Below are 26,708 nucleotides of genomic sequence, written 5' to 3' on the forward strand. Positions count from 1 at the left end.
AAGAAGGCAGGAAATTGTTTCTCTTGTAAAAATTCAGAGGTAGGCATCGAGGCGTTACATGGTACTCCAGAGTATCAGGGAACACAGTTCTTTCTCTCCTTTTGCTCTAACATTTTTAGTTTTCATTCTCATGCTTTAGCCATCTGGTTCATATTCCAGCCAGGAGAAAGGAATAAAGGGAAAAAAAGAAGCCTATTCCTCCTATAAAATACTTCTCAATAGTTACTTGTACTATTCCCCTTCCATCCTATTGTACATTATATACATAGTCACATGGTCATATCAAGCCATGTTGCCACAGAACCTGGGAAATATCTTTATTCTGGTAACTATATGCCCAACTAAGGGTTCTATTTGTAAAGGGAAAAGGAAAATGGATTTCAGAGAACAACTGGCAGACTGCCTCAATGTAAACAGAAACACATTGGAGCATAATTAGCCATGTTTGTTATTTTTTTAAAAAATTTGTTTTTTTAAATCTTCACCCAAGGATATTTTTTCATTTATCTTCAGATAGAGTTGGGGGAGGACATTGATTGGTTGCCTCCAGCACGATCTTGACCAGGGTAGGGGACCAAACCACAGCCAACCAGAACGAAATCAGACTCTGGTCTGAGGGCCAACGTTCTAACCTCTGAGCCAAACCAGCCAGGGCTAGATTTTTTTTTCTTGCTGTTGTATCAAACCACAAGGAACAGATTTTATTTAAAGCGATATTTTATTTAAACCATTGTACAAAGAAAAATACGGAAAGCTTTCCAATTCATTTCATAAACCCACCATAGTTGTCACAGTTTTTACATGGTGGGGCCTAAGAGGTGGTTTTTTCCTGACATATATGTAAAGAGGTTTTGGAGGTTTTTTGGGGGAGGGGGTTAGGGGATAGGGTTACTTGCCATTTGCATTTATTACCTTTTCTCTGTGGAGTCAAATGATGTCATTATTTCAGATACCCAAGTACAAGTTTTAATCACTGGAGATGATGACCTCCGAGATAAAAATCAGATAAAGAAGATCTACAATATAAAGGCAGTGACTAAGCCTGCCCAATCTGAAGAAATAAAATTCTTGCAGAAAGACACTGGAGGTAGCTGAACTGGATTATCTGCATATCATTTTCTTCTGGCCTTCTAAAATAAGAATAGATGTAACAGTATTCTCTTTTTTTTAAGGATTTTTTTTTTGAGGACATTTTTCCATTTTTTGTTCAGATAGAGCGGGAGGGAGAGAGAGGAAGAGAAAGAGAGAGAAACATCGATGTGAAGGGACACATCGAGTGGCTGCCACCCGCACAGCCAACCAGGGCCAGGGACAAACTGCAACCAAGGTACGTGCCCTTAGCGGGAACCGAACCTGGGTCTCTTTGTACCGCAGGCCGACGCTCCAACCGCTGAGCCAAACCGGTCATGGCTGTAACAGTATTCTCTATTCTCTTCTTTCTTCAACCCTCTATCTTACTCGTGTGTGAAATAAAATATTAGCTGTAATTTTTGTTATACACTGACAGCTATAAAACAAAGTGTTTTATAAAACATTTTTAAAGCCCTTTGAGACATTTCTGGAGAATTTTGTGAATATAGTATGCAAATTAATTTCATTCACAGAAATTCATATAATGGACTTTTTTTTTTTTTTAGTTCAGTGCTACTCTGCTGGTTTGGCTCAGCGGTTAATGTGTCAGCCTGAGGACTGAAGGGTCAATTCCCAGTTAAGGGCATGTACGTAGGTTTCAGGTTCTATCCCCAACCTTGGTTGGGATCATGCAGGAGGCAACCATTTGGTGTGTCTCTCTCACATCCATGTTTCTCTCTTTCTCCCCACCTTCTTTCTCTCCCCTTCTACCTCTTCCTCTCCCTATCTCCCATGCTCCCTCTGTCTCTAAAATAAATAAATGGAACAGTATCTTCAGGAGAGGATTAAGAACAACAACAAAAAAGTTCCATGCCATTAAATGCTGACTTGGTAACACCATTGTCTTTGTGCTTGAGGAATTTAGCGTGTTTACTTTCTTTTTTTACTTTTTCTTTTTTTTTTTTTTATCCTCACCCGAGGACATTTTTTGTTCAGATAGAGTGGGAGGGAGAGAGAGGAAGAGAGAGAGAGAGAGAGAAACATCGACGTGAAAGGGACACATCGAGTGGCTGCCACCCGCACGACCAACCAGGGCCAGGGACAAACTGCAACCGAAGTACGCGTCCTTAGCGGGAACCGAACCCAGGTCTCTCAGGACCGCAGGCCGACGCTCTAACCGCTGAACCAAACCGGCCAGGGCGCGTGTTTACTTTCTTAACTACCTATCCATCCATGGTCAGTTGGACTATGTCGATTAAAAATACCTACAAATAGTGTGTTTAAATTAGAATTTGTTTTGGCTCTGAGAGATGAAAACAAAAACAAAATAACATTGGCTTAAAGAAAGCAGGAAATTGTTTCTCTTTCTTGTAAAAATCTAGAGGTAGACATCCAGGCATTACATGGTACTCCAGAGTATCAGGGAACACAGCTCTTTCTCTCTTTTTGCACTAACATTTTTAGTTTTCGTTCTCATGCTTTAGCCATCTGGTTCATATTCCAGCCAGGAGAAAGGAAGAAAGGGAAAGAAAGAAGCCTATTCCTCCTATAAAATACTTCTCAATAGCTACATGTACTATTCCCCTTCCATTCTATTGTTCATACATAGTCATATGGTCACATCAAGCCATGTTGCCACAGAGGTTGGGAAATATCTTTATTCTGATAAGTATAGGCCCAACTAAGTTAGGGTTCTATTTGTAGAGGGAAAAGGAAAATAGATTGTAGAGGATAACTGGCAGACTGCCACAATGTAAAGAGAAACGTATATTGGAGCATAATTAGCCATGTGTATTACCTTTTTTTCAAATTTATATTTTATTCTGGTCAACACTTAAAAAATTTATTCCCCTTTTGAATGTTCCAGAAACAGTTTTAATTATGTTACTCTCCTAATCTAAACGTTTTCATTGCCCTTAAGAATAAAATCTTGACTCTTAGCATAGTCTTTCAGAACAATTGAATCAACTTCCAAACAACTTTTCAAGTGCTACTTTTCGCATATTTTCTTTATAAATTCTGTAATCAAACCATATACTTGCTCTATTTCTTAGATGTTCAGTTGCTTTCCTGATTCCATTCTTTTATTTTGTAGTCACCTTTGCTAAAATCTTTTTCTCTCTTCATTTCAGTGTGTATTCCAGCTCAGCTATCTTCTAATACCAAGCTTAGTTCACTTTACTTCAGAGTCTTCATAGCTAGAATTAGTTTTTCTTCCTTTAAGTACTTCCACTTCTTTATCTGCCTGTCTCTAATGGTGTAATTCTTTTACTTTGATGTCTATATTTGTACTTATTTTTTTCTATTAATTCTCACCCAAGGGTATTTTTTCCATTGATTTTTAGAGAGAGTAGAAGGGAATGAGAGAGAAACAGAGAGAAGAACATCCATGTGAGAGAGACACATTGATCAGTTGCCTCCCGTACACACTGGCCCCAACCACACAGGCCCCATCTGGACAAGGGATCAAACCTGCAACCTAAGTATGTGCCCTTGACTGCAAATCGAACCTGAGATCCTTCGGTGTGTGAGCTGATGCTCTAACTGCTGAGCCACACTGGCTACCGCTGTACGTGTTTTTGTTTTTGTTTTGCTTTTTAACTCCTATTTAGAGCAGTTGTTTCTAAACACATTTCTGATTGCTCTTTTTATTTTTTCTTCAACACCAGTAATGCCTTTCATAGTAGATGCTGGAGAGGTATTTTTTTTAAATTTTTTCATCTTCCTGTCTGGATAGGTTGTTAATTGTCCTCTTTTAGGTTACAGTGATGCTGTTGCTTCAGAACTCTCATCTCAACTACATAGCACAAAGGTTGAAAGCCTACCAGACACTAAAGCCATTGAACAGAAAGAGGAGATACAAACTGACAGGACATTTCCTAAGGAAGACTGGTCAGAAGATAAGGAGTCCTTGCAGATAGATATTGAAGGTAATGGGATTGGGATGTGTGTATAGAGGGGAAAGGGGATGCTTGTCTTTTTCATTCTGATGAGAATATAGTCTTGCGATTTAAACAAATCTATTTTTTTCTCTCTTTTTTTTTTTTTGCTTTCTTATGTAAATTACTTCAGTGCTACTTTGTCTATGTAGATGTCCTTATTGATTTGTAAAATAATTGTTACTTCTGGGAAAATATATTGGCATCTTAGAAACAAGATTATAAATAAATACCTAAGGCTGATAGTATTATAAGTGAAGTATCATGTGTCTCAGTACTAACACAAGGAAAAACCTAAAGGTATTCCAGAAGACTAACAAAGACAGAAAGAACCTCAGTACAAACTTTTTATTTTTATTTTATTATTATTTTTTATCCTCACTCAAGGACATTTTTCCATTTTTGTTCAGATAGAGTGGGAGAGAGAGAGAGAAACATCAATGTGAAAGGGACACATTGAGTGGCTGCCTCCCCCATGACTCCAACTTGGGCCGGGGACAAATGGCAACTGAGGTACGTTCCCTTCACCGGAATCGAATCTGCGACTCATTGATCCGTGGGCCAATGCTCTAACCAATGAGTAAAACTGGCCAGGGCTATTTTATTATTTTTTATTAATTTAATAAATATTTCTCCTTTTCCCCCTATTGATACCCAATAGGAGTACAAACTTTTTAAAACTTAGAGTAGACAACAGTCAAGACCATATCTATCGATGTTTACTCATGGCCCCCTTTTAAGTCTAACAAAAGAAAGTCATGGAGGACACAAGCCGTTATTACCTGGCTGTCACACTTTACCTCTTAGAGCAGTGGTTCTCAACCTTCCTAATGCCACAACCCTTTAATACAGTTACTCATATTGTATGTGGGAATATCTGCATGGGGACGGACCTGCCTGGAGACGGATAGAGGAGCAGTGTCTCAATTCCTAAGACCATCGTTAATATGTGTTTTCCAGTGGTCTTAAGCGACCCCTGTGAAAGGGTCATTCAACCCCCAAAAGGGTCACAACCCACAGGTTGAAAACCGCTGTCTTCGAAGAATATAGAACAGTACCGAGATAAGAAAAGAAAGGAGTCAAGGAACTATAATCTATCTATATTGTATTTTCGAAATAGTAAAGGTGCTGTTGAACACATCAAGAATGTATAAGATAAATGATTTTCCACTAGGGTGTCAAGACTACATAATGAGGTAAAAACATTGTCTTCAGCAAATTATATTGGAAAACTGGATATCAACATGCAAAAGAATGAAATTGGATGCTTACCTTTTACCACACATAAAAATGAACTCAAAATGAATCAAAGATCTAAAAATAAGAGCTAAAATTATAAAACTGTTAGAAAACATAGGAGAAAAGCTCTATGGCCTTGTATTTGGCAGTGATTTCTTAAATATGACTCTAAAAACACAGGCAACAAAAGCAAAAAAATAAGAAATAAGTAATAGTACATCAAAGGACACAATAGAGTGAAAAAGCAACCTATAAAATGGGAGACATATTTATAAATCATGATAAGTGCTTACTATCCAGATTATATATGGAACTTCTATAATTCAATAGCAACAGAGAAACCCAGTTTAAAAATGATCTTTTCCAGAGAATATATTTGAATGACTAATAAACACGTGAAGAGATATGCTCAATATAACTACTCATCAGAGAAATGCCAATTAAAACCACAATGATATACCACTTCATACCCATTAAGATGGTCACTATCAGAACAAAAAATAATTGTAGGCAAGCAGGCAGAAAGATTGGAACCATTGTGCACTGTTGGTGGAGATATAAATGGGTACAGCCACTGTGGAAAATATTATGGAAGTTCCTCAAAAGATTAAAAATAAAATTGACATATAATCCAGCAATGCCACTTCTGGGTATATATCTAGAAAAAAATCAAAGCAGATCTTAGAGATATATGCACCCCTGTGTTCATCTCAGCATTATTCTAATTAATCAAGATATGAAAACAACCAAATATCCATCAACAGGTGAATAGATAAAGTGTGGTAAAACATACAATGAAGTACTGTCTTTAACAAAGAAGGAAATCCTGTCATATGCTATAGCATAGCTGAACCTCAAGGACATTGTGCTAAGTGAATTAACCAGTCACAAAAGAAAAAAATGCTGTATATTCCACTTATATGAACTATTGAAAGCAGTCAAAATCATAGAAACAAAGTAGAAAAGTGATTGCCAAGAGAGGAAGAGGGAGAATTAGAGTTTAGTGGGTATAGAGTTTTCAATATTGCAATATAAAGACGTTCTAGAGATCTGTTGCTTAATAATGTGAATATACTTAGTGCTACTGAACTGTACACTTACAATAGCTAAGATGTTACATTTAACATTATGTATTTTTTACCACACCAAAAAAAGTGTAAGATGAAAAAACAGAACATTGCAACTCTAATGGGTAGCGTAGAAGACAATTTGGAAAAGAAAGATAAAAATCTACTCTGTAAAAGCATACTCATAGAACACAAGGAAAATTTTCCTAAATGTTTTACACTCGGAATAGTTATAGAAGACATGAAATGTATTAAATAAAAGTTGAGATAATCATGAAATTTAGGAGATCAGAAAACAAATTGAAGGAAAAAATTTTACCAATTAAAAGAAAAAAGTAATAAAAGCAATTAAAATATAATGTGAGAACTGACAGTGAAAAGCCAACCACAGTGACGTCTGTTGGTGTCTCTAACACAGATGAAAAAGAAGAAAATGTATAAGGAAAACTGAACCTGCAATTTAAATGATGTACCAAGTCCTAGGAAAACTTTATATAATAATCAACACCCAGGCATATGTTGGTGATAGTACTGAACTTCAAAGAAAAAGAACAAAATTATACAGGCATCTATTCAGAAAAAAACAAAAAGAAAAATCATCAAGGGGACAGACAGAGGAAAAGGAAGTCAAAGGAAATATATGTGAGCTAATTTCATCTTTAAAGGTGATAAATCAAGAAATGCATAAGTATAGTACTTAAAATTATAAAAGTTACCTCTAAAATAGTTAAAATCAAATTATAAAACATTTAGAAAAATCATTGGATCAGCAGGGGTATAAAGGGAGGAAAAAAGCAAAAGTAAATTTGTAACAAAAGAAAACTTATAAAATGAGAGTATATAATACTATATAAATATATATGGGATGAATTCACCTATTTAAAAATCTCATATTAGGTTAAAAAACAAACTCAGGCCCTGGCCGCTTTGGCTCAGTAGTTAGAGCGTCAGCCTGTGGTTCGAGAGACCTGGGTTTGGTTCCCACTAAGGGTGCGTACCTCGGTTGCAGTTTGTCCCTGGCCCTGGTTGGTCATGCGGGTGGCAGTCTCTCGATGTGTCCCTTTCACGTTGATGTTCTCTCTCTCTCTTCCTCTCTCTCCCTCCCACTCTATCTGAACAAAAAATGGAAGGATGTCCTCGGGTGAGGATAAAAAAACAAAAAGAATAAACTCAGTCCGAATGCTATATAGCACACACATTGAAAATAAAGTAGAAGGGTTGAAAATAAAAGGAAAACTAGAAATACGGAGACATATTAATGTAGATGAGATTAAATTAAACACTAAAAATGTTACAGAAATTAAAGAGTAATGTTTTCATACTGATTTACAATCTACAATGAGGTCATAACACATAAATCTTTAAACAGGAAATAGCATAAAAATATATAAGACAAAACTGGAAGCATCATCAGTAAGGAAGTTGTTGTTGCCTTATAAAAGAATGAAGATGTAGAATTATATGAAAACAAGTCATATTGTTAGGCAAAAGGTGTTATGGGGAGAGGGAAATTTGCTTATGGGGGTGGGAATGCAAAATTCCAAAGCCCTAGGACCTTCATGGAAAAAAAAGGGAAATACAGAATAGTATTAAGGAGTTTGAACACACATACTTATCTCATATTAGATCTTAGAAATGAAATTAAAAAAAAAAACCACAAAGTTAAGAAATCATCTGGGAATAATGCAAATAATGAGGCTGATATAATAGATACAGGTAAATATTTGTATGCTTAAAAAAATGTTCTTCAGCCCTGGCCGGTTTGGCTCAGCGGTTAGAGCGTCAGCCTGCGGTCCTGAGAGACCCGGGTTCGGTTCCCGCTAAGGGCATGTACCTCGGTTGCAGTTTGTCCCCGGCCCTGGTCGGTTGTGCGGGTGGCAGCCACTCGATATGTCCCTTTCACATCGATGTTTCTCTCTCTTTCTCTGTTCCTCTCTCTCCCTCCCACTCTACCTGAACAAAAAAAAAAAAAAAGGAAAAATGTCCTCGGGTGAGGATAAAAAAAAAAAAATGTTCTTCAAAGAGCAAAGATTTTTAACTTTGATAAAGTATTTACTGTTCTCTTGTTTCTGTGCTCTTGGTGTCATATCTACCAATCCTTTGCCAAATTCAAGGTAATGAAGATTTACCCCTATGTTTTCTTCTGAGAGTTTTCTAGTTTTAGCTTTACATTTAGCTCTTTGGTCCATTTTGAGTTAATTTTCTATATATGTTATGAGGTAAGTGTACAACTTCATTCTTTTCCATGTGGATATCTTAGTTGTCTTAGCACTGTTTGCTAAAAAGAACCGTTCCTTTCTCATTGAATGGGCTTGACACCCTTATTGAAAATCAGTTGACTATTGCTATATGGATTTATTTCTGGACTCTCAGTTCCATTCTGTTGATCTACATGTCTGTCCTCATGTCAGTGACACACTGTCTTGCTACTGTTGCTTTGTAGTAGTAAGTTTTGAAGTTGGAAGTGTGAATCCTCCAACTTTGTCTTATTTATTTATTCTTTTTATTATGTTGGTTATTCTGGATTCTTTACACTTCCATATGAATTTTGGAATCAACTTGGCAGTGTCTACAAAGAAACCAGCTAGGTTCTGATAGAGATTGTGTTGAATCTATGATCAGTGTGGGGATATTGCCTTCTTAACAATGTTGTCTTCCGGTCCATAGCATGGGACGTTTTCTATTCATTTAGATCTTTAATTTATTTTTACAATGTTTTATAGTTTTCAGAGTAGTTGTACACTTCTTTTGTTATATTTATTTCTAAATATTTTAGTTTTTGATGTTATTGTAATAAAATGGTTTTCTTTAAAAATTTATTTTTAAATATGTTTTCATTGGTTTTTTAAAGAGAGGATGGGAGAGAGAGCTACAGAAACATTCATGTAAGAGAGAAACATCAATCAGCTGCCTCCTGCACTTCCCCTACTGGGGATCGAGCCTGCAACCTGGGCATGTGCCCTGACCTGGAATCCAGCCGGGACCTCTCGGTCCATTGGGCGATGCTCAATCCACTGAGCCACACTGGCTAGACAATAAAATGGTTTTCTTAATTTTGTTTCCAGTTTAACTGCAAGTACATGATAATACAATTGATTTTTTAAAAAATATTTATCTTTTGTGCTGCAGTCATGCTGAACTTGTTTATTAGTACTAATAGATTTTTAAAGTATTCTTAGAATATTATAGATACAAGATCTTGATATCTGTGAATATAGTTTTACTTCTTCCTTTGCAATCCACATGTTTTTTTTTCCTTATTGCCCTGGCTAACACCTCAAGTACATTGTTAAATAGAAGTGGCAAAAGCAGACATCCTTGTATATTCTGATCTGGGGGCAGACACTCTTTCATAACTGAGAATGATTTTAGCTATGTGTTTTTCATGGATACCCTTTATCAAATTGAGGAAGTTCCCTCTATTCTTAGTTTGTTGAATGTTTTTCATCAAGAAAGGAGTTAGATTTTGTCAAATGCTTTTACTGTGTCTTTGAGATTATCAAATGAGTTTCTTTTGTTGTTGTTAATTTAAACTTTTTAATTGAGTTAACTTTTTATCAATGTTACTTTATTTTATTTTTATTGAATATATTGAGGTGACATTGGTTAATAAAATTATATAGGTTTCAGGATACAGTTCTATAATATATCATTTGTTTATGGTGTTGAAACAAACTTGCATTCATGAGGTAAATCCCACTTTGTCATGCTGTATAATTCTTTTTATATGTTTCTGGTTTTCACTTGCTAATATTTTGATGAGGATTTTTATGTCTATATTAATAAGAGCTATTGGTTTGTAGTTTTCTTGTGATGTCTTTGTTGGGTTTTATTATCGGTAACACTAGTTTCATAAAAGGAATTGGAACAATCAGTATACTTTAAATATTTGGTAGAATTCAGGAGTGAAACCATCTGGGCCTGGACTTTTCTTTACAGGTAATTTTTTTTTATTACTAATTCAAACTCTTCACTTGCTTTAGGTCTGTTCAGATTGTCTATTACTTCTTGGGTCATTTTCAATAGTTTGTGGCCTTCTAGGAGTAGAATTTTTTCATTCCATCTAAATTATCTAATTTGGTTCATAATATTCCTTTGTAATAATATAATTATGTTTCCTCTTTGATTTTGGATGTGAATCTTCTCATTTTTTCTTGGTCAGGCTAGCTAAAAGTTTGTTGTTGTTTTTTTTAAATCTTTTCAGAGAACCAGCCTTTGTTTTTATTTATTTTTTTCTTTTTTAAATTCTCAATTTCATTAATTTTCACCTTAATTTGTATGTTCTTCTGCTTGCTTTGGTTTTAGTTCAGTCTTTTCTCAATGTCTTAAGGTGGAAGGTTAGGCAATTTTACTTGATCTTCTTTCTTGATACAGGCATGTACAAGTGCAAATTTCCCTTTTAGCTTTAGGTGCATCCAATAAGTTTATTGTCATTTATTACAAAGTATTTTCTGGATTCTCTTTTTATTTCTTCTTTAACTCATAGGTTATTTAGGAATGTTTTAATTTCCACATATTTGAGTTTCCCAAATTTTATTGATTTTAAGTTGCATTCTATTGTGGTTGGAGAGTGTGCTTTGTATTATTTTTGTTCTTTTAAGTTTATTCTCTTGCCTGATTGCTCTGGCTAGGACTTCCAGAACTATGTTGAATTAGAGTGGTAAGAGTGGGCATCCTAGGCTTGTTACTGATTATAGAGGAAAAGCTTTCAATTTTTCACCATTGAGTATGATACTGGCTGAGGGTTTGTTATATATGGCCTTTATTATGTTGAGGTACTTTCCTTCTGTACCCATTTTATTGAGTGTGTTAATCATAAATGGATGTTGAATCCTTTTTTTTAACCCTCTCCAAAATACTATAATTTCCCTCTCCAAAATACTATAATTTTTTAAACATCTGGCTCACATACTTTTTTCTTAAATAATTTTAAGCTATGAAATATTTTAATAACATAGAAAAATGCTAAAAATAACAGACACCTGGGTTTATTCCTAAAATGCATACAGGTTGTTTTTCATGATAGGTTTAACACACCAGGAATTTGTGAGGCGTTTTGTATAGTTAAGGGGTAGAGATATAATTGCCTCTTCCCCCCCCTCCAATTTTTATTAATTTATTTTTTTTACAGTTGTTTCTCCTTTTTCCCCCCTAAACCTCTCCTCCCCATCTGGCCCCACCCCTACCCCCCTAGTCTTGTTTTCTATGTCCATTGGTTATGCATACATGCATATAAGTTTTTTGGTTCATCTCATCCATCCCCGCAACCCCCCTACTCTGAGGTTTGTCAGTCTGAACCATACTCCTTTCTGTGTCTCTGGGTCTATTTCATTCATCAGCCCACCTTGTTCATTATACTCCACAAATAAGTGAGATCATGTAGTATTTGCCTTTCTCTGATTGGCTTATTTCGCTTAGCATAGTACTATCGAGGTCCCTCCATGTTGTCTCAAAGGATAGAGGTCTTTCTTTCTTACAGCTGCATAGTATTTCATTGTATATATGTACCATAGTTTTTTTATCCACTCCTCTATTGATGGACACTTGGACTGTTTCCAGATTTTAGCGATTGTAAATAGTGCTGCTATGAACATAGGGTACATATATTCTTTCTAATTGGTGTTTCAGGCTTCTTAGGATATATTCCTAGAAGTGAGATCACTGGGTCAGATGGCAGATCAATTTTTAATTTTTTGAGGAAACACCATATTGTTTTCTATAGTGGCTGCACCAGTCTGCATTCCTACCAACAGTATATTAGAGTCCCCTTTTCTCCACACACTTGCCAGCCCTTGTTGTTTGATGATTTGTTGATGGCAGCCATTCTGGCAGGTGTTGTTTTAATTTGCATCTCTCTGACGATTAGTGATGTTGAGCATTTCTTCATATGTCTCTTGGCCATTTGTATGTCCTTTTTTGGAGAGGTGTCTATTTAGGTCCTCTGCTCATTTTTTAATTGGATTCTTTGTCTTCCTTTTGTTGAGTTGTATGAGCACTCTATATATTTTGGAAATTAACCCCTTATCTGATGTATCATTGGCAATTATGCTCTCCCTTACAGTGGGTTGCCTTTCCATTTTGATGGTTGTTTCTTTTGCTGTGTGGATGTTGAATCTTATCAAATGCCTTTTCTGCATCTATTGATAAAACCATATGACTTTTATCCTTTGTTTTGTTAATGTGCGGTATTATATTGATCAATTTGCTTATGTTAGACCATCCTTGTGCTCCTGGAATGAACCCCACTTAATCATGATGCATTATTTTTTAAATGTATTGTAGTAGTCTGTTTGCTAGTATCTTGTTTAGAACTTTTACATCTCTGTTCATCAGAAATATTGGTCTATAGTTTCTTTCTGTGTGTGTTATCCTTGCCAGGTTTTGATATCAGGGTTATGTTGGCCTCATAAAATGTTTTAGGAAGTTTGCTTCTTCTTCAGTTTTTTGGAAGAGTTTGAGAAGTTTAGCTATCAAATCTTCTTTGAATGTTTGGTAGAATTCAGTGAAGCCATCTGGTCCTGGACTTTTATTTTTGGGGAGGTTTTTTTCATAGTTGTTTCAGTTTCCTCATTGTTGATAGGTTCATTTGGATTTTCCAATTCTTCCTGATTCAGTCTTGGAAGGTTATATATTTCTAGGAACTTATCCTAGAAATAACTGGTCTGTACCCTTCAGAAATGTTAATGACATGAAGGACAAAATCTGAGAATCTATTCTAAATTAAAGGAGACTAAAGAGACAGGGAAGCTAAATGCAGTCATTATCCTAAATTGGACCCTAGTCCAAGGAAGAAAGTTGCTATAAAGGACAATTTTGGAAAAATTGCCAATATTTGAACAAGTGAATATCTTATTAATGTTAAATTAAATATATTTGATGGGGATGGGGGTGGGATGGGGAGGAGAGTGTCTGGTGGGGGAGAAACATCTGTAACAAAAATAAATTAATAAAAATTGGAAAAAAATATATTTGATAATTATGGTATGTAAGGGAATATCTTTCTTGTTAGAGTATATACACTCTATTATTGGGAAATGAAAGGATATGATGTCTATAACTTATTCCCTAATGGTTCAGATAAAATATTAATAATATGTATATAATTATAGGTTGTGAAAGAGATGAAATCAGTGTAGCAATTTTTAACAATTGGTGAATCTAAGAGAAATATATGGAAGTATTATTATATTGGTTTTTTTGAAACTCTTTGGTAGGATTGGAATAAAAAGTTTAAGGGGTATATGAGATTTACCAGAACGAATCTGAAAAAGATGATGGGGATGGAGTAAGGTTTGGCTGTATAATGTATTAAAGTAATAGTGATAATAGTTAAAAGGTTACTACAGGGGCAAGAGACTGAGTGATATACAGCAATGGAAATAAACTTAAATACAATGAGAATTTACTCTATGATAAAAGTACCATTTTGGATCAGTTTGGAAAAGTTGGATTATTCAACCAATTATCTTAAGATGCTTAGCTAGCCATTTCGGGTATGTATAGATTTAAGCTGTAGCCCTGCGTTACTCCTGAACCATACATTTTATCTCTCAGAGATCTAAGTAAAAAAGATCATAAAAGTTCTGGATGAAGGCAGGGATTATTAACTTTTCTTAAAAAATGAGGCGACAAAATCTAGAAGTCATAAAGGCAAAGATTTGATAAATTTGAGTACATATTAAAATTAAATTCCTGCCTGGTAGAAAATACCATATGCAAAGTCAACTGAAAATGGAAAATAGACAAAACAATTTTAAATTGATAAACTTGAGAAAAAGTGGCTAATTCTCTTAGTATTCAGAGAGCTTTTTATAAACCAATGTTTATTAAAAGACAATCTAATAGGAAAAACAAGAACATCAACAAGATTTTTATTGTAAAAAAATACAAATGACAACCCTGGCCGGTTTGGCTCAGCAGTTAAAGCGTCGGCCTGTGATGAAGAGAAACCCGGGTTCGGTTCCTCTAAGGGCACGTACCTCGGTTGCGGTTTGTCCCCAGCCCTGGTTGGGTCATGCGGGTGGCAGCCACTCGATGTGTCCCTTTCACATCGATGTCTGTCTCCCCCCCACACACACACACTCCATCTGAACAAAAAATAAATAAAAATACAAATGACAAAGCTTTGAAACAATACTTAACCTTTTTAATAAAGAGATATACTAAAACCACAGATCTCTTTAAAATTTTGTTAGAATAGCACAAATGAAAAGATTTAATTATCCTAAGTATTCTCAAGTGTGTGGGGACACATCCATACATTTTCACAATATTGTGCAAATTTGTTGCAACATATTTGACCCTTTGGCAATATTTAACTGTTGTGACTTTGTTAAATTAACAGTTGTTAAGTAAGAGTTCTGGGACGTCCAATGGTTCAACAAAAGACCAGAAAGGAAATTGAAGTAGAGAAATTTATTACTCACAGATCTTGGAGAAGGTACACAGAAGTCGAGGTAGGGTGCAGGTAGGGAGAACAGCACAATCTGGGACACATGCCTTCATTAAGGTCTGCAGGTGGAGTATATGAGTAGATATCGCATATAAGTGTAATCCTGCAATATTGGGTCTGTGACTATTTTACTTAACGTCATCAAGATTCATTTATTATGTCACATATTACAGAATTTTCTTTTTTTAATGTTTATACCACATTTTCTTCATCTGTGAAAGGATATTTAGGTTGTTTTCACATCTTGACTATTATGAATAGTACAGCAATGAACATAGGAATGCTAATATCTCTTTGAGGTCCTGATTTCAATTCTTTTTGATAAATTCCCATAACTGGGATTGCTGGATCATATGTGGTAGGTCTGTTCTCACCAACACTTGTCTTTCTTATTTTTTATAATAGCCATTCTGACAGGTATTAAATGATACCTCACTGGGGTTTTGATTTGCATTTCCCTGAAGATTAGTGATGTTAATCATTTTGTTATCTACCTACTGGCTATTTACTCTGTGAATTCAGATCCTTTGCCCATTTTTAAATTGGGTTATTAGTTATTTTACTATTGTTGTAGGAATACCTTATAAATTTTGGAGATTAACCCCTTACCAGATATATGATATGTAGATATTTTCTCTCATTCCATAGGTTGCCTTTTTACTTTATTGATTGTTTCCTTTGCTCTGCAGAAGCTTTTTACTTTGATATAATTCCACTTGTATGATTGGTTGGTTGGTTGGTTTTATTTATTTTGCTTTTGTCACCTATGCTTTATTGTCATGTTTATGAAATCATTCCAAAGACCAATGTCCTGAAGCTTTTCTCCTTTATTTTCTTCTAGGAGTTTTACAGTTTCAGGTCTTTTTTTTTTTTTTTTTTTTTTAATTCCTTACTGGAGGATATGTTTTAGAGAGAGAAAGGGAGGCAGGGAGGGGAAAGAAGGAGAGACAGAGACAGAGAAACATCGATCAGTTGCCTCCTGTATACACTCCAACTAGGGATCAAACCCACAACCTAGCTATGTGCCCTGACTGGGAATTGAACCTGCAACCTTTTGGTGTATAGGATGACACTCCAACCAACTTCTTCACCTGGCCAAGGCTACAGTTTCAGGTCTTATATTTAAATCAATAATCCATTTTGATGTAATTTTTGTGTGTGGTGTTAAGGAAGAGTCCTTTTACTTCTTTTGCATGTTGGTGTCCAGTTTTCCAACACCATTTGTAGAAAAGATTATTATTTCCTCATTGTGTATTCTAGGCATCCTTGTTGAAAATCAATTGACTATAAATGCATGGATATATCTCTGTTCTGTTCCATTGGTCCCAAATTTTTCCTATCTTGTTTTTCTCTATTTCCTCTACTTTATAAATTGTATAAGCCAAGTAAACCGAATGTTTATACTCACTTTCTCAGTGCTTTCCCACTTGCTCATGCTTCTTGATGAAGTGGGTGGGAAAGGCCAATATTATTATCAAGAAGTAGAGTGATATGTCCAGCCAGTGTGGCTCCGTGGTTGAGCGTTGACCCATGCACCAAGAGGTGGCCAAATTGATTCCCCGTCAGGGCACATGCCCAGGTGTGGGCCTGATCCTCAGTGGAAAGCATGCAGGAGGTGGCCAATTGATGTTCTCTCTCTTCGATGTTTCCATCTCTCTCTCTCTCTCTTCCTCTCTCTCTAAAATCAATCAATCAATAAATAAAAAACAGAAGTAGAGTGATACATGGTGAAGTTGAAAAGTTATATAATGCTTGTATACTTTGTTAAGGAATTTGGATTTTGTTCTAAATATAAGAGAAAGCCATTGAAAGTTGTCAAATAGAAAATGACAAGTTCGCCCTGGCCGGTTTGGCTCTGCGGTTAGAGCATTGGCCTGTGGACCAGAGAGTCCCAGGTTTGGTTCCTGCTAAGGGCACATACCTCGGTTGCAGTTGGTCCCAGGCCCCGGTTGGGGTTATGTAGGTGGCAGTTAGTCGATGTGTCTCTCTCTCTCATAGATGTTTCTCACTCTTTTTCTTCCTCTTTCCCTCCCGCTCTATCTGAAGATAAATGCAAAAATGTCCTCGAGTGAGAATTAATTTTTTTTTTTTTTTTATCCTCACCCAAGGACATCTTTCGATATTTTGTTCAGATAGAGTGAGAGGGAGAGAGAGAGAGAGAAGCATTGACGTGAAAGCGACACATTGAGTGGCTGCCACCCACACGACCCAACCAGGGCTGGGGACAAACTGCAACCAAGGTACATGCCCTTAGCGGGAACCGAACCCAGGTCTCTCCGGACCGCAGGCTGACGCTCTAACCGCTGAGCCAAACCGGCCAGGGCTCGAGTGAGAATTAAAAAAAAAGAAAGAAAATGACAAGTTCAATTTATATTTATAAGATTACTCTGTCTACTCTCTGAAGAATACATTGGAAAAGGACAGGATAGGACAGGAGACCTATTAGAGACATATAGTATTGTGGGAGGAAATGGAGAGAAGTGGACAGATTGTGGTTGTTTAGTCAAGATTAATGGCAAGAACAGGAAGGTGTGTGAAGTGGAAGTCTCAAGAATAACTCCTAGACATCAGTTTGGGTTTGAGTGATGTGCCGTTTACAGAGATATAGATTGAGAGAGGTGCTGTTTTAGAGGAGACTAGAATAGAGTTCAGTTAGGGACATTTAAAATTTGAGACGGCTGTGAGATCCAAGAGGGTATATCAAGTATATAATTGAATATGAATCTAGAGTTCTAGAGATAAGTCATAACTAAGTCATAGCTTGGAATGTAAACTTGAGAGTAGTTAACATGATAAAAGATTGTACCAAAAGCCACAGGGAAAGATAGGATTACCTAGAAAGAGAATACAGAATAAGAACATCCTCTGGAACTGGCCACACGTGGAGGTCATTGATCATCTTAGCAAGAGCAGTTTTAGTTCAGTGGTATCATTATACTCTGATTGGAAGAGTGAATTCAAGTAGGGAAAGCAGTAAAGAAAATAAAAATTATATTTTCAAGTTTACAAGGTTGCCAGTCAAGAGGAGCAAAGAAATGGACCCAGTCCCTGAGGGAAGATATGAGCGTTTTCTCTGGACCATAGGTCAACGCTCCAACCGCTGAGCCAAACCGGCCAGGGCATGAGCGTTTTCTAAGCATATGATATAGTAAATAATGCTTTCAAGATATTGGAAATGAGCCAGTAAAGAAAAAGAGCCTGAAGATATGAGAGAAATATATTAGGGGTAGAAACCAAGATCTTGAAAGGAAGATAATTTGGGCTTTAGTGGCGGGGCTTGCCTTGAAAAGGAGGAGGGATGGTTCTATTGTGGCATCTGAAAAGGATGTACATGTATATGAGTTGGCAGAAGGTGGCATTGTTGCTTACATGATGCTCTCTGCCCAGAATATTCTTCACCTGCTGTCCTTTTTTGGTTTTATTCTAGGACTTTTTATGGTTTCAGGTCTTACATCTATGTCTTTGATCGATTTTTGGGTTGATTTTTGTGTATGGTGAAAGATAGTGGTCTGGTTTCATTCTTTTGCTTGTGGCTGTCCAGTTTTCCCAGAATCATTTAATGAAGAAATTATCTTTTCTCCAGTGTGTGTTCTTGACTCCTTTGTTATAAATTAATTGACTCTGTATCTGTGGGTTTATTTCTGGGCTCTCTATTCTGGTCCATTGATCTGTGACTGTTTTTACATAAATACCATACCGTTTTAATTACTATAGCTTTGTAATATATAACATGATGCCTCTAGCTTTGTTGTTCTTTCTGAAGATTGCTTTGATTATTTAGAGTCTTGTGGTTCCATGCAAATTTTAGAATTGTTTTTTCTAATTCTGTGAATAATGCCATTGGCATTTTAATAGGGATTGCATTGAATCTGGGTATTGCTTTCAGAAGTATTGATATTTTAACAATATTAATTTTCCAATCCATGAGCACAGGTTATCTGATTATTTCTTTGTGTATTCTTCAACTTTTTGCATCATTGTCTTCCAGTTTTCAGTGTACAGGTTTTTCACACCTTAGTTAAATTTATTCCTCGGTATTTTGTTCTTTTTGATGCAATTGTAAATGAAATTCCTTTCTAATTTCTCTTGATAGTTTGTTGTTAGTGTATAGAAGCACAACTGATTTTTTAAAATACATTTGTATTGATTTTATCGAGAAAGAGAGGGAGGGAGGGAGGGAGAGAGGGAGGGAGGGAGAGACAGACACATCTATGAGAGAGAACCATTGATTGGCTGCCTCCTGCATGCCCTCCTTACGGGGATCAAGCCTGCAGAAACCCAGGCATGTGCCCTGACCTGGAATTGAACAGGTGATCTTGGTGTTCAGGATGACCCTCAACCAACTGAGCCACACCAGACAGGACACAACTGACTTTTATATTGATTTTATAGTCTTCAGCTTTACTGAATTCATCCATTAGTGCTAACAGTATTTTTGGTAGAGTCTTTAGGGTTTTCTATATATAATATCGTGTTATCTGCAAATAATTGGCAGTTTTGCTTTTTCTGTTTTGATTTGGATGCCTTTTCTTTTTCTTGCCTGATTGCTCTGGCTAGGATTTAAGTACTATATTGAATAGAAGTGGCTTTATCTTGTTCCTGATCTTAGAAGAAATTTTTTAATTTTTCACCATTGAATATGATGTTAGCTGTAGTCTTGTCACATATGGCCTTTATTATGTTGAAGTACATTTCCTTTATACCTACTTTGTTGAGGATTTTTATTATGAATGGATGTTGAATTTTATCAAATGCTTTTTCTGCATTTATTGAGATCATATAAATGATCTTTGATTAATATAAATGATTTTGTTAATGTGGTATATCACAATGATTGATTTGCAAATGTTGAACCATTCTTGCATCCTTGGAGTAAATTCCACTTGATTGTGTTATATGATACTTTTAATATATCATTGATACTGGTTGACATCTATGTTCATCAGGGATATTGGCTAGAAATTTTTTTGTAGTGTCCTTGTCTGGGTATCAGGGTAATGCTGACCTTGTAAAATGAATTTGGAAGTATTTCCTCCTCTTCTGTTTTTTAGAAGAGTTTGAGAAATTTTATATTAATTCTTCTTTAAATATTTGATAGAATTCACCAGTAAAGCCTTCTGGTTCTAGGCTTTTGTTCATTGGGAGATTTGTCTTTATTCTTTTTTTAAATTTTCATTGATTTTAGAGAGAGGATAGAGAGAGAAAGAGAATTATTAATTTGTTTTTCCACTTATTTATGCATTCATTGGTTGATTTTTTAAAATATATTTTTATTGATTCTTTTAGAGAGAGAGAGAGGAACATGGATCGGCTGCCTCCTATATGCCTCCTTATTGGGGCTCAAGCTGCAACCCAGGCATGTGCCCTGACCAGGAATCAAACCATGCGATGATGCTCAATCCACTGAGCCACACCAACTGGGCCATTAGTTGACTCTTATATGTGCCCTGAACCCATAACCTTGGTGTATCAGAACAGTGCTTTAACCAACTGGGCTACCCAGCCAGGACAGATTATCTTTTTTTTTTTTAAATCCTCACCCAAGGATATTTTTCCATTTATCTTCAGATAGAACAGGAGGGAGGGAGGGAGAAACATCGATGTGAGAGAGACATCGACTGGTTGCCTACTGCACGACCTCAACTGGGGCCAGGGACGAACTGCAACCGAGTTATGTGCCTTTGGCCAAAATCGAACCCAGGACTCTTTCGTTCATAAGCCAACGCTCTAACCACTGAGCAAAACCGGCCAGGGCCAGATTATCTTTTTATACTTAGACATAAAAACAGATTTCATGTGTCTTACTATATTCTGGGGAAATTGCCTTTGGGGTTTCGAGAGTATTTAATGAAAACCCTAATTGCCAATAATCTATAATGTAGGTGAAACTGATCTTAAAGTGTTGCTTTGTTGCATGCATGCAAACATCTTTGTTTCTACCTATGATTTGGAACTCCAAAAATATATATTGAGCCTATATTACTACTTACAGTTGGGGTTTATGTTTGTAAGATGTTACTGCATCTAAAAATGCCAATTTTAACATAGAATGATGACTTCAATAAGTGAACTTTGAGGATGCTAAATTTTGTATTAGGTATTTTTTTTACCACAATAAACAAGACTGGAGGAAAAAATGTAAAGATGATCCACAGAAAGGAATTTTAAGAAGCTCTAGAATGTGTAAAGAGTTTTTTTTTAATCTACACATTTAATTACTGATTATGAAAATGAATTCTCAGGTTTCTTAGCTGAAAGAGGGGTTAATAATACCTATCTCTCAGCTTTATCAACACAATTGAATAAAAGGGGGAGAAAAGCCTGGCCTGTTTTGCTCAATGGTTAGAGTGTTGGCCCACAGTTTTGATTCCCAGTCAAGGTCACGTACCTGTGTTGTAGGTTTGATCCCTGGCCCCGGTTGGGTTATATGGGAGGCAACCAATTGATGTGTCTCTCTCACATCAATGTCTCTCTCTCTCTCTCTCTCTCTTTCTCTCCCCCCCCCTCCCCTTCCTCCCACTCTACCTAAAAATCAATGGAAAAATATAATCAGGTCAGATATAGAGTACATATCATAATACCCCACACATAGTAAGCAGTTAAAACACAGCAGCTGTTGTTAGTCCAGAGGCCTAAAGTGCCTTTCTTGAGGTTACACAGCTGGTTTGTGGCAGAGTCCCATCCAGATTCCAGGTCTTTTGACCCTGAGTCTCAAATGTTTACCATGCCAGTCTGGCTAGTAAGCACAAGGCATAAATTCTTTGTTCATGCATTGAATTTTCTGAAACTTTATATAGTTCTTTCCTTTTTCTTATATATTTAAAGCATTAAGTGTGAATACTATTTGTAAATGGAATGAAAATATTTTTAAAGTACTTAAAATTCTAAATCTTTTTTTTCTTTTCAGAGTCCAGCTGTCATTCAGAATTTGAAAATACTACCCATTCTGTGTTCAGGTCAGCCAAGTTTTACTTTCATCATCCAGTCCACCTACCAAGTGATCAAGATTTTTGCCATGAATCTTTAGGGAGAAGTGTTTTCATGAGGCATTCTTGGAACGATTTCTTTCAGCATCATTCAGACAAACAACATATTAGTCTTTCTTCCCCTTGTCAAAATGAGGAAAAAACGAAGACAGACTACACTAGAATAGAGAGTCTCAGTATCAATGTAAACTTGGAAAACGAAGAAGAGTTACAACATCTTACTAAAAGTCAGGCTAGTGATCATGCAAAATGTGACAAACAAATTAATGATCAAAAAGAGGATCTTAAGGTCACACCAGAGCCCACAGCTCAGCACATTACAAGTTTGAATGAACTCTGGAACAAGTATCAGGAACGACAGAAGCAACAGAAACCTCTAGGGATCAGTAGCGGGAAAGAACTATCCTTGGTGGAGCGACTTGATCGTTTGGCTAAACTTCTTCAGAATCCCATTACACATTCTCTTCGACCCTCAGAAAGTACACAGGATGATAGCAGAGGGCAGCGAGAATGGAGTGGTAGACAGCGACAGCAGAAAAACAAGCTTCAGAAAAAGAAGCGATATAAAAGCCTAGAGAAATGCCATAAAAACATAGGAGATCTTAAAAAAAGCAAGGTGCTTTCTACTCATCAAGCTGGAAGGTCTAATCAGATTAAAATTGAGCAGGTTAAATTTGATAAATATGTTCTGAGAAAACAGCCAGGTTTTTGTTATATAAACAATACTTCTTCAGATTCTAGACCCTCAGAAGACAGTGAGCTGCTCACAGATACTGCCACCAATATCCTTTCCACCACAGCTTCTCCTGTGGAATCAGATATATTGACTCAAACAGATAAAGAAGTGACTTTGCATGAGAGGAGCAGCTCTATTTCCACCATTGACACTGCCCGATTGATCCAGGCTTTTGGCCATGAAAGAGTTTGTTTGTCACCCAGGCGAATTAGATTATATAGCAGCATCACTGATCATCAGAGGAGATACATTGAGAAGCGGAGCAAGAAGAAGAAAGCATTGAGTACAGATTATCCCCAAATGACTTCTGAACACACCAGAAGGAAACGCATCCAGGTACATGGCTACAAATTGCATCTGGCAATGTGACTGCCCTTTTCATGGACGTTTTAAGTTAAGCTTTGCACACAGGTGAAAAAAAGCCATTTGCCCTTTCTTCACTATACTATTTCTTACCAACTGGAAAAGAGTGAGAAAGTGTAGTACAGTGCTATTGTGAGTTGTCATTCTTTTCATCAACACTCATTTACAAATTATCCTTTGGATGAAGGGCTTTGCTGCTGCTTCCAAGTCTGCAAAGTATATCCCTGGCACAGGGGAGATTTGAGTTTAGAATGATCTTCATTCTGAACAATATTGCCTTGGGTTTTTTTATCTCTTCTGTTCTCTCTGTCTTTCAAGAAATTTTGAGTTGCTTGCCCTGACCGGTTTGGCTCAGCGGTTAGAGCGTCGGCCTGCAGTCTGGAGAGACCCGGGTTCGGTTCCCGCTAAGGGCACGTACTTCGGTTGCAGTTTGTCCCCGGCCCTGGTTGGTCGTGCAGGTGGCAGCCACTCGATGTGTCCCTTCACGTCGATGTTTCTCACTCTCTCTCCCTCCCACTCTATCTGTACAAAAAATGGAAAAATATCCTCGGGTGAGGATAAAAAAAAAAAAAAAAATTTTGAGTTGCTTTAAACACATGTATCGCCCTGACCAGTTTGGCTCAGTGGTTAGAGTATCAGCCTGAGGTCCAAAGAGACCCAGGTTCGGTTCCCTCTAAGGGCATGTACCTTGGTTGCAGTTTGTTCCCAGCCCTGGTTGGGTCATGCGGGAGGCAGCCACTTGATGTATCCTTTTCACATCGATGATTCTCTCTCTCTCTCTCGCTCTCTCTCTCTCTCTCTCTCTCTTCCTCTTCCTATCTCTCCCTCCCACTCTATCTGAACAAAAAATGGAAAAATGTCCTTGGGTGAGGATAAGAAAAAAAAAATTAAACACACACACACACACATAATACAATATGATTTTTAAAAAGTAAATGAAGGCCCTGGTCGGGTTTGCTCAGCGATTAGAGCGTCGGCCTGCGGTCCCAAGACACCCGGGTTGGTTCCTGCTAAGGGCACGTACCTTGGTTGCAGTTTGTCCCTGGCCCTGGTTGGTCGTGCGGGTGGCAGCCACTCAATGTGTCCCTTTCACATCAATGTTTCTCTCTCTCTCTCTCTCTCTCTTTCTCTCTCTCTCTCTCTCTCTCTCTCTCTCCCCCCCCCCCCCACTCTACCTGAACAAAAAATGGAAAAATGTTCTCGGGTGAGGATAAATAAATAAAATAAAAAGTAAATGAAGAATTCAAATGAAAGCCAGAGAGGGGTTGTGAGTGATGGGAAGACAAGTTAATGCTACAGGGGAGATAAAATATACCTTGTAGATATGTTTATTAGCCACAAATTTTGTTTTCTACCAGTTAGTGTTGCTAGAATTTTGTGATCAATCATGAGTTTATAATATAAAAACAAACTAAATTTTCTAAAACATTACATATTTCTGGCACTAAGACCTAAGAGAAATTTACTTATCTGTCCTAGTAAAGAAGGCATCACAGTATAACAGAGTCCTCAGCAGCATCCTTACAGTAGGTTCAGTAACAGTGCCTACAAGTCTAACACGACCTTACTATCGAGTTAAAGGCAGCTCTCAAGGGATCAGCAAATACAGACAATTACTTTAACCCAAGAGTAAAATTTAGGGTATCTGGAGAAGTGCTTTACAAAGAATGATGCTTGCAAAATAGTTCTTGGGAGTGTAGAAAGAAAAATATTAGATTTATATTTCTCTCAAACTTTTAAAATTTTATTTTAAGTATGTTTATAGTATATGAGTATAGTACTAATATATAATTTATACATACAGGGCAGGGCAAAAGTAAGTTTATAGTTGTGAGTATGTAAAACAGTTTATTTTATTATTTATTTCATTTATTATTTTGTTAATCCTCACCTGAGAATATTTTTCCATTGATTTTTAAAGAGAGCAGGAGGGAAGGAGGAAGAGAGAGAGAGACATCGATGTAAAAGAGACACATTGATTGGTTGCCTCCTGCATGACTCTGACCGGGGCCAGGGGTCAAACCTGAAACCCAGGTACGTGCCCTTGACTGGAATCGAACCTGTGATCCCTTGGTCTGCAGACCTATGCTCTAACCACTGAGCAAAACCAGCCAGGGCATATTATTATTTTTTAATTATTGTATTATTTTTTTATATGAACAACTGTAAATCTACTTTTGCCCCACACTGGTAATTTATGTTACAAAACATTGCCTGGCCCAGGGTCTCAGTTGGTTAAGTGTAAACCCATACACCAGAAAGGTTATGGGTTCAATTCCCAGTTAGGACACAGGATTGCCCATTCAATCCCCAGTAAGGGTGTGTGTGGGAGGCAACCTATTGATGTTTCTCTTGCACATCAGTGTTTCTCACTTTCTAAAATCACATAAAAAAAAAATACCCTCTGGTGAGGATTTTATATATATTTTATCAGTGGGACTGCATAATCAAATAATTTAGAGACCACTGGTCTAGAGGAAAGAAGGCACAAGATGTTCAGGCAGCTTACCATAAATCTTATTTCTCATAATTAAGGTTTGGCAGGTATTAAATGACAGTGATTACATATATAAATAGTGTAATATGACTCTTTTTTAAAGTAAGAGAATTGGGAATGGCACAGATTAAGGCTTTTTGTTCCATAGAGGAGATAAGGGAAAAGGGATTTTTGTGTGTAAAGTAAAATACATACACATAACATAAAGTTTATTATTTTAATCATTTTAAAGTGTATAGTTGAGGTGGCGCTGAGTACATTTACAGTGTTTTACAACCATCACCCTGTCTAGTTCAACAACTTTTCATCGCCCCAGTGGAAACCTCATACCCATTAAGCAATCTCTATTCCCTCTTCCCAACAGCCCCTGACAACTACTTAACTTTCTTGTTTCTGTAAGCTTGCCTGTTCTAGTTATTTCATACATATGGAGTCATACAATATGTGACCTTTGTGTCAGGCTTCTTTCACTTTAGCTTAATGGTTTGTGGGTTCATCCGTGTCCTGGCATGTATCAGTATACATTTTACTTATCCATTCATCCATTCATGGACATTTGGGTTGTTTCCACCTTTTAACTATTGGGAATGGAGCTGATATGAACAATTGTGTACACATTTCTATTTGAATACCCATAAACAGTTCTTTTGCATATATACCTAGGAATGGAAATACTGAGTCATATAGCAATTCTATGTTTAGCCTATTGTGGAACTGCCAAACTTTTCCACAGTGGGTATGCTTATTTTACATTCCACCAGCAAGTCTGAGGGTTCCAATGTCCCTACAATCACCAACTGTTTTTGTTTACCTTGGGGGGGGGGTGGCATCCTAGTGTGAGTGAGGTGATATCTCATACTTATTGTCATTTTGATTTCCCTGTCCTGTATGACTAGTGATGTTAAGCATCTTTTCATGTTGGCCATTTGTATTTTTGGAGAAGTGTCTATTCAAGTCTTTACCTACTTTTTTTGTTTGTTCGTTGGTTTGTTAATCTTTACCTGAGGATATTTTTTACATTGATTTTTAGAGAAAGTGGAAGAGAGGAAGGGAAGGGGGGGGGAGAGAGAGAGAAATATCCTTGTGAGAGAGAGACACCGATTGTTTGCCTCATGCACACACACCCCAGCTGGGGCTGGGGAACGAACCTGCAACCCAGGTAGGTGCCCTTGACTGGGAATCATACCCGAGAACCTTCGGTGCGTGGGCTGACACTATCCACTGGACCACATTGGCCAGGGCTCTTTACCTACTTTTTAATTGTGTTTGTCTTTTTTTTTAAGTTGTAATATGTCTTTATATATTCTGGATTGTAGACCATTATCAGATGTATAATTTGCAAATATTTGCTCCCATTC

General features: G+C 36.8%; 1 protein-coding gene across 1 annotated transcript in view; it reads left to right on the forward strand.

The window, feature by feature from the left end:
• The window catches only part of ALMS1 (ALMS1 centrosome and basal body associated protein), a 234,301-nt gene that overhangs the window by 151,149 nt on the left and 56,444 nt on the right, over nt 1-26,708 (forward strand). The window contains exons 18-20 of the mRNA XM_036263247.1: nt 950-1,087; nt 3,831-4,001; nt 21,676-22,826. Coding sequence (XP_036119140.1) covers nt 950-1,087; nt 3,831-4,001; nt 21,676-22,826 — 1,460 coding nt within the window. The remainder of the gene's footprint in view (nt 1-949; nt 1,088-3,830; nt 4,002-21,675; nt 22,827-26,708) is intronic.

Source organism: Molossus molossus, unplaced genomic scaffold (assembly GCF_014108415.1).
Source record: "Molossus molossus isolate mMolMol1 unplaced genomic scaffold, mMolMol1.p scaffold_m16_p_15, whole genome shotgun sequence".
NCBI classification, from domain to species: Eukaryota; Metazoa; Chordata; class Mammalia; order Chiroptera; family Molossidae; genus Molossus; species Molossus molossus.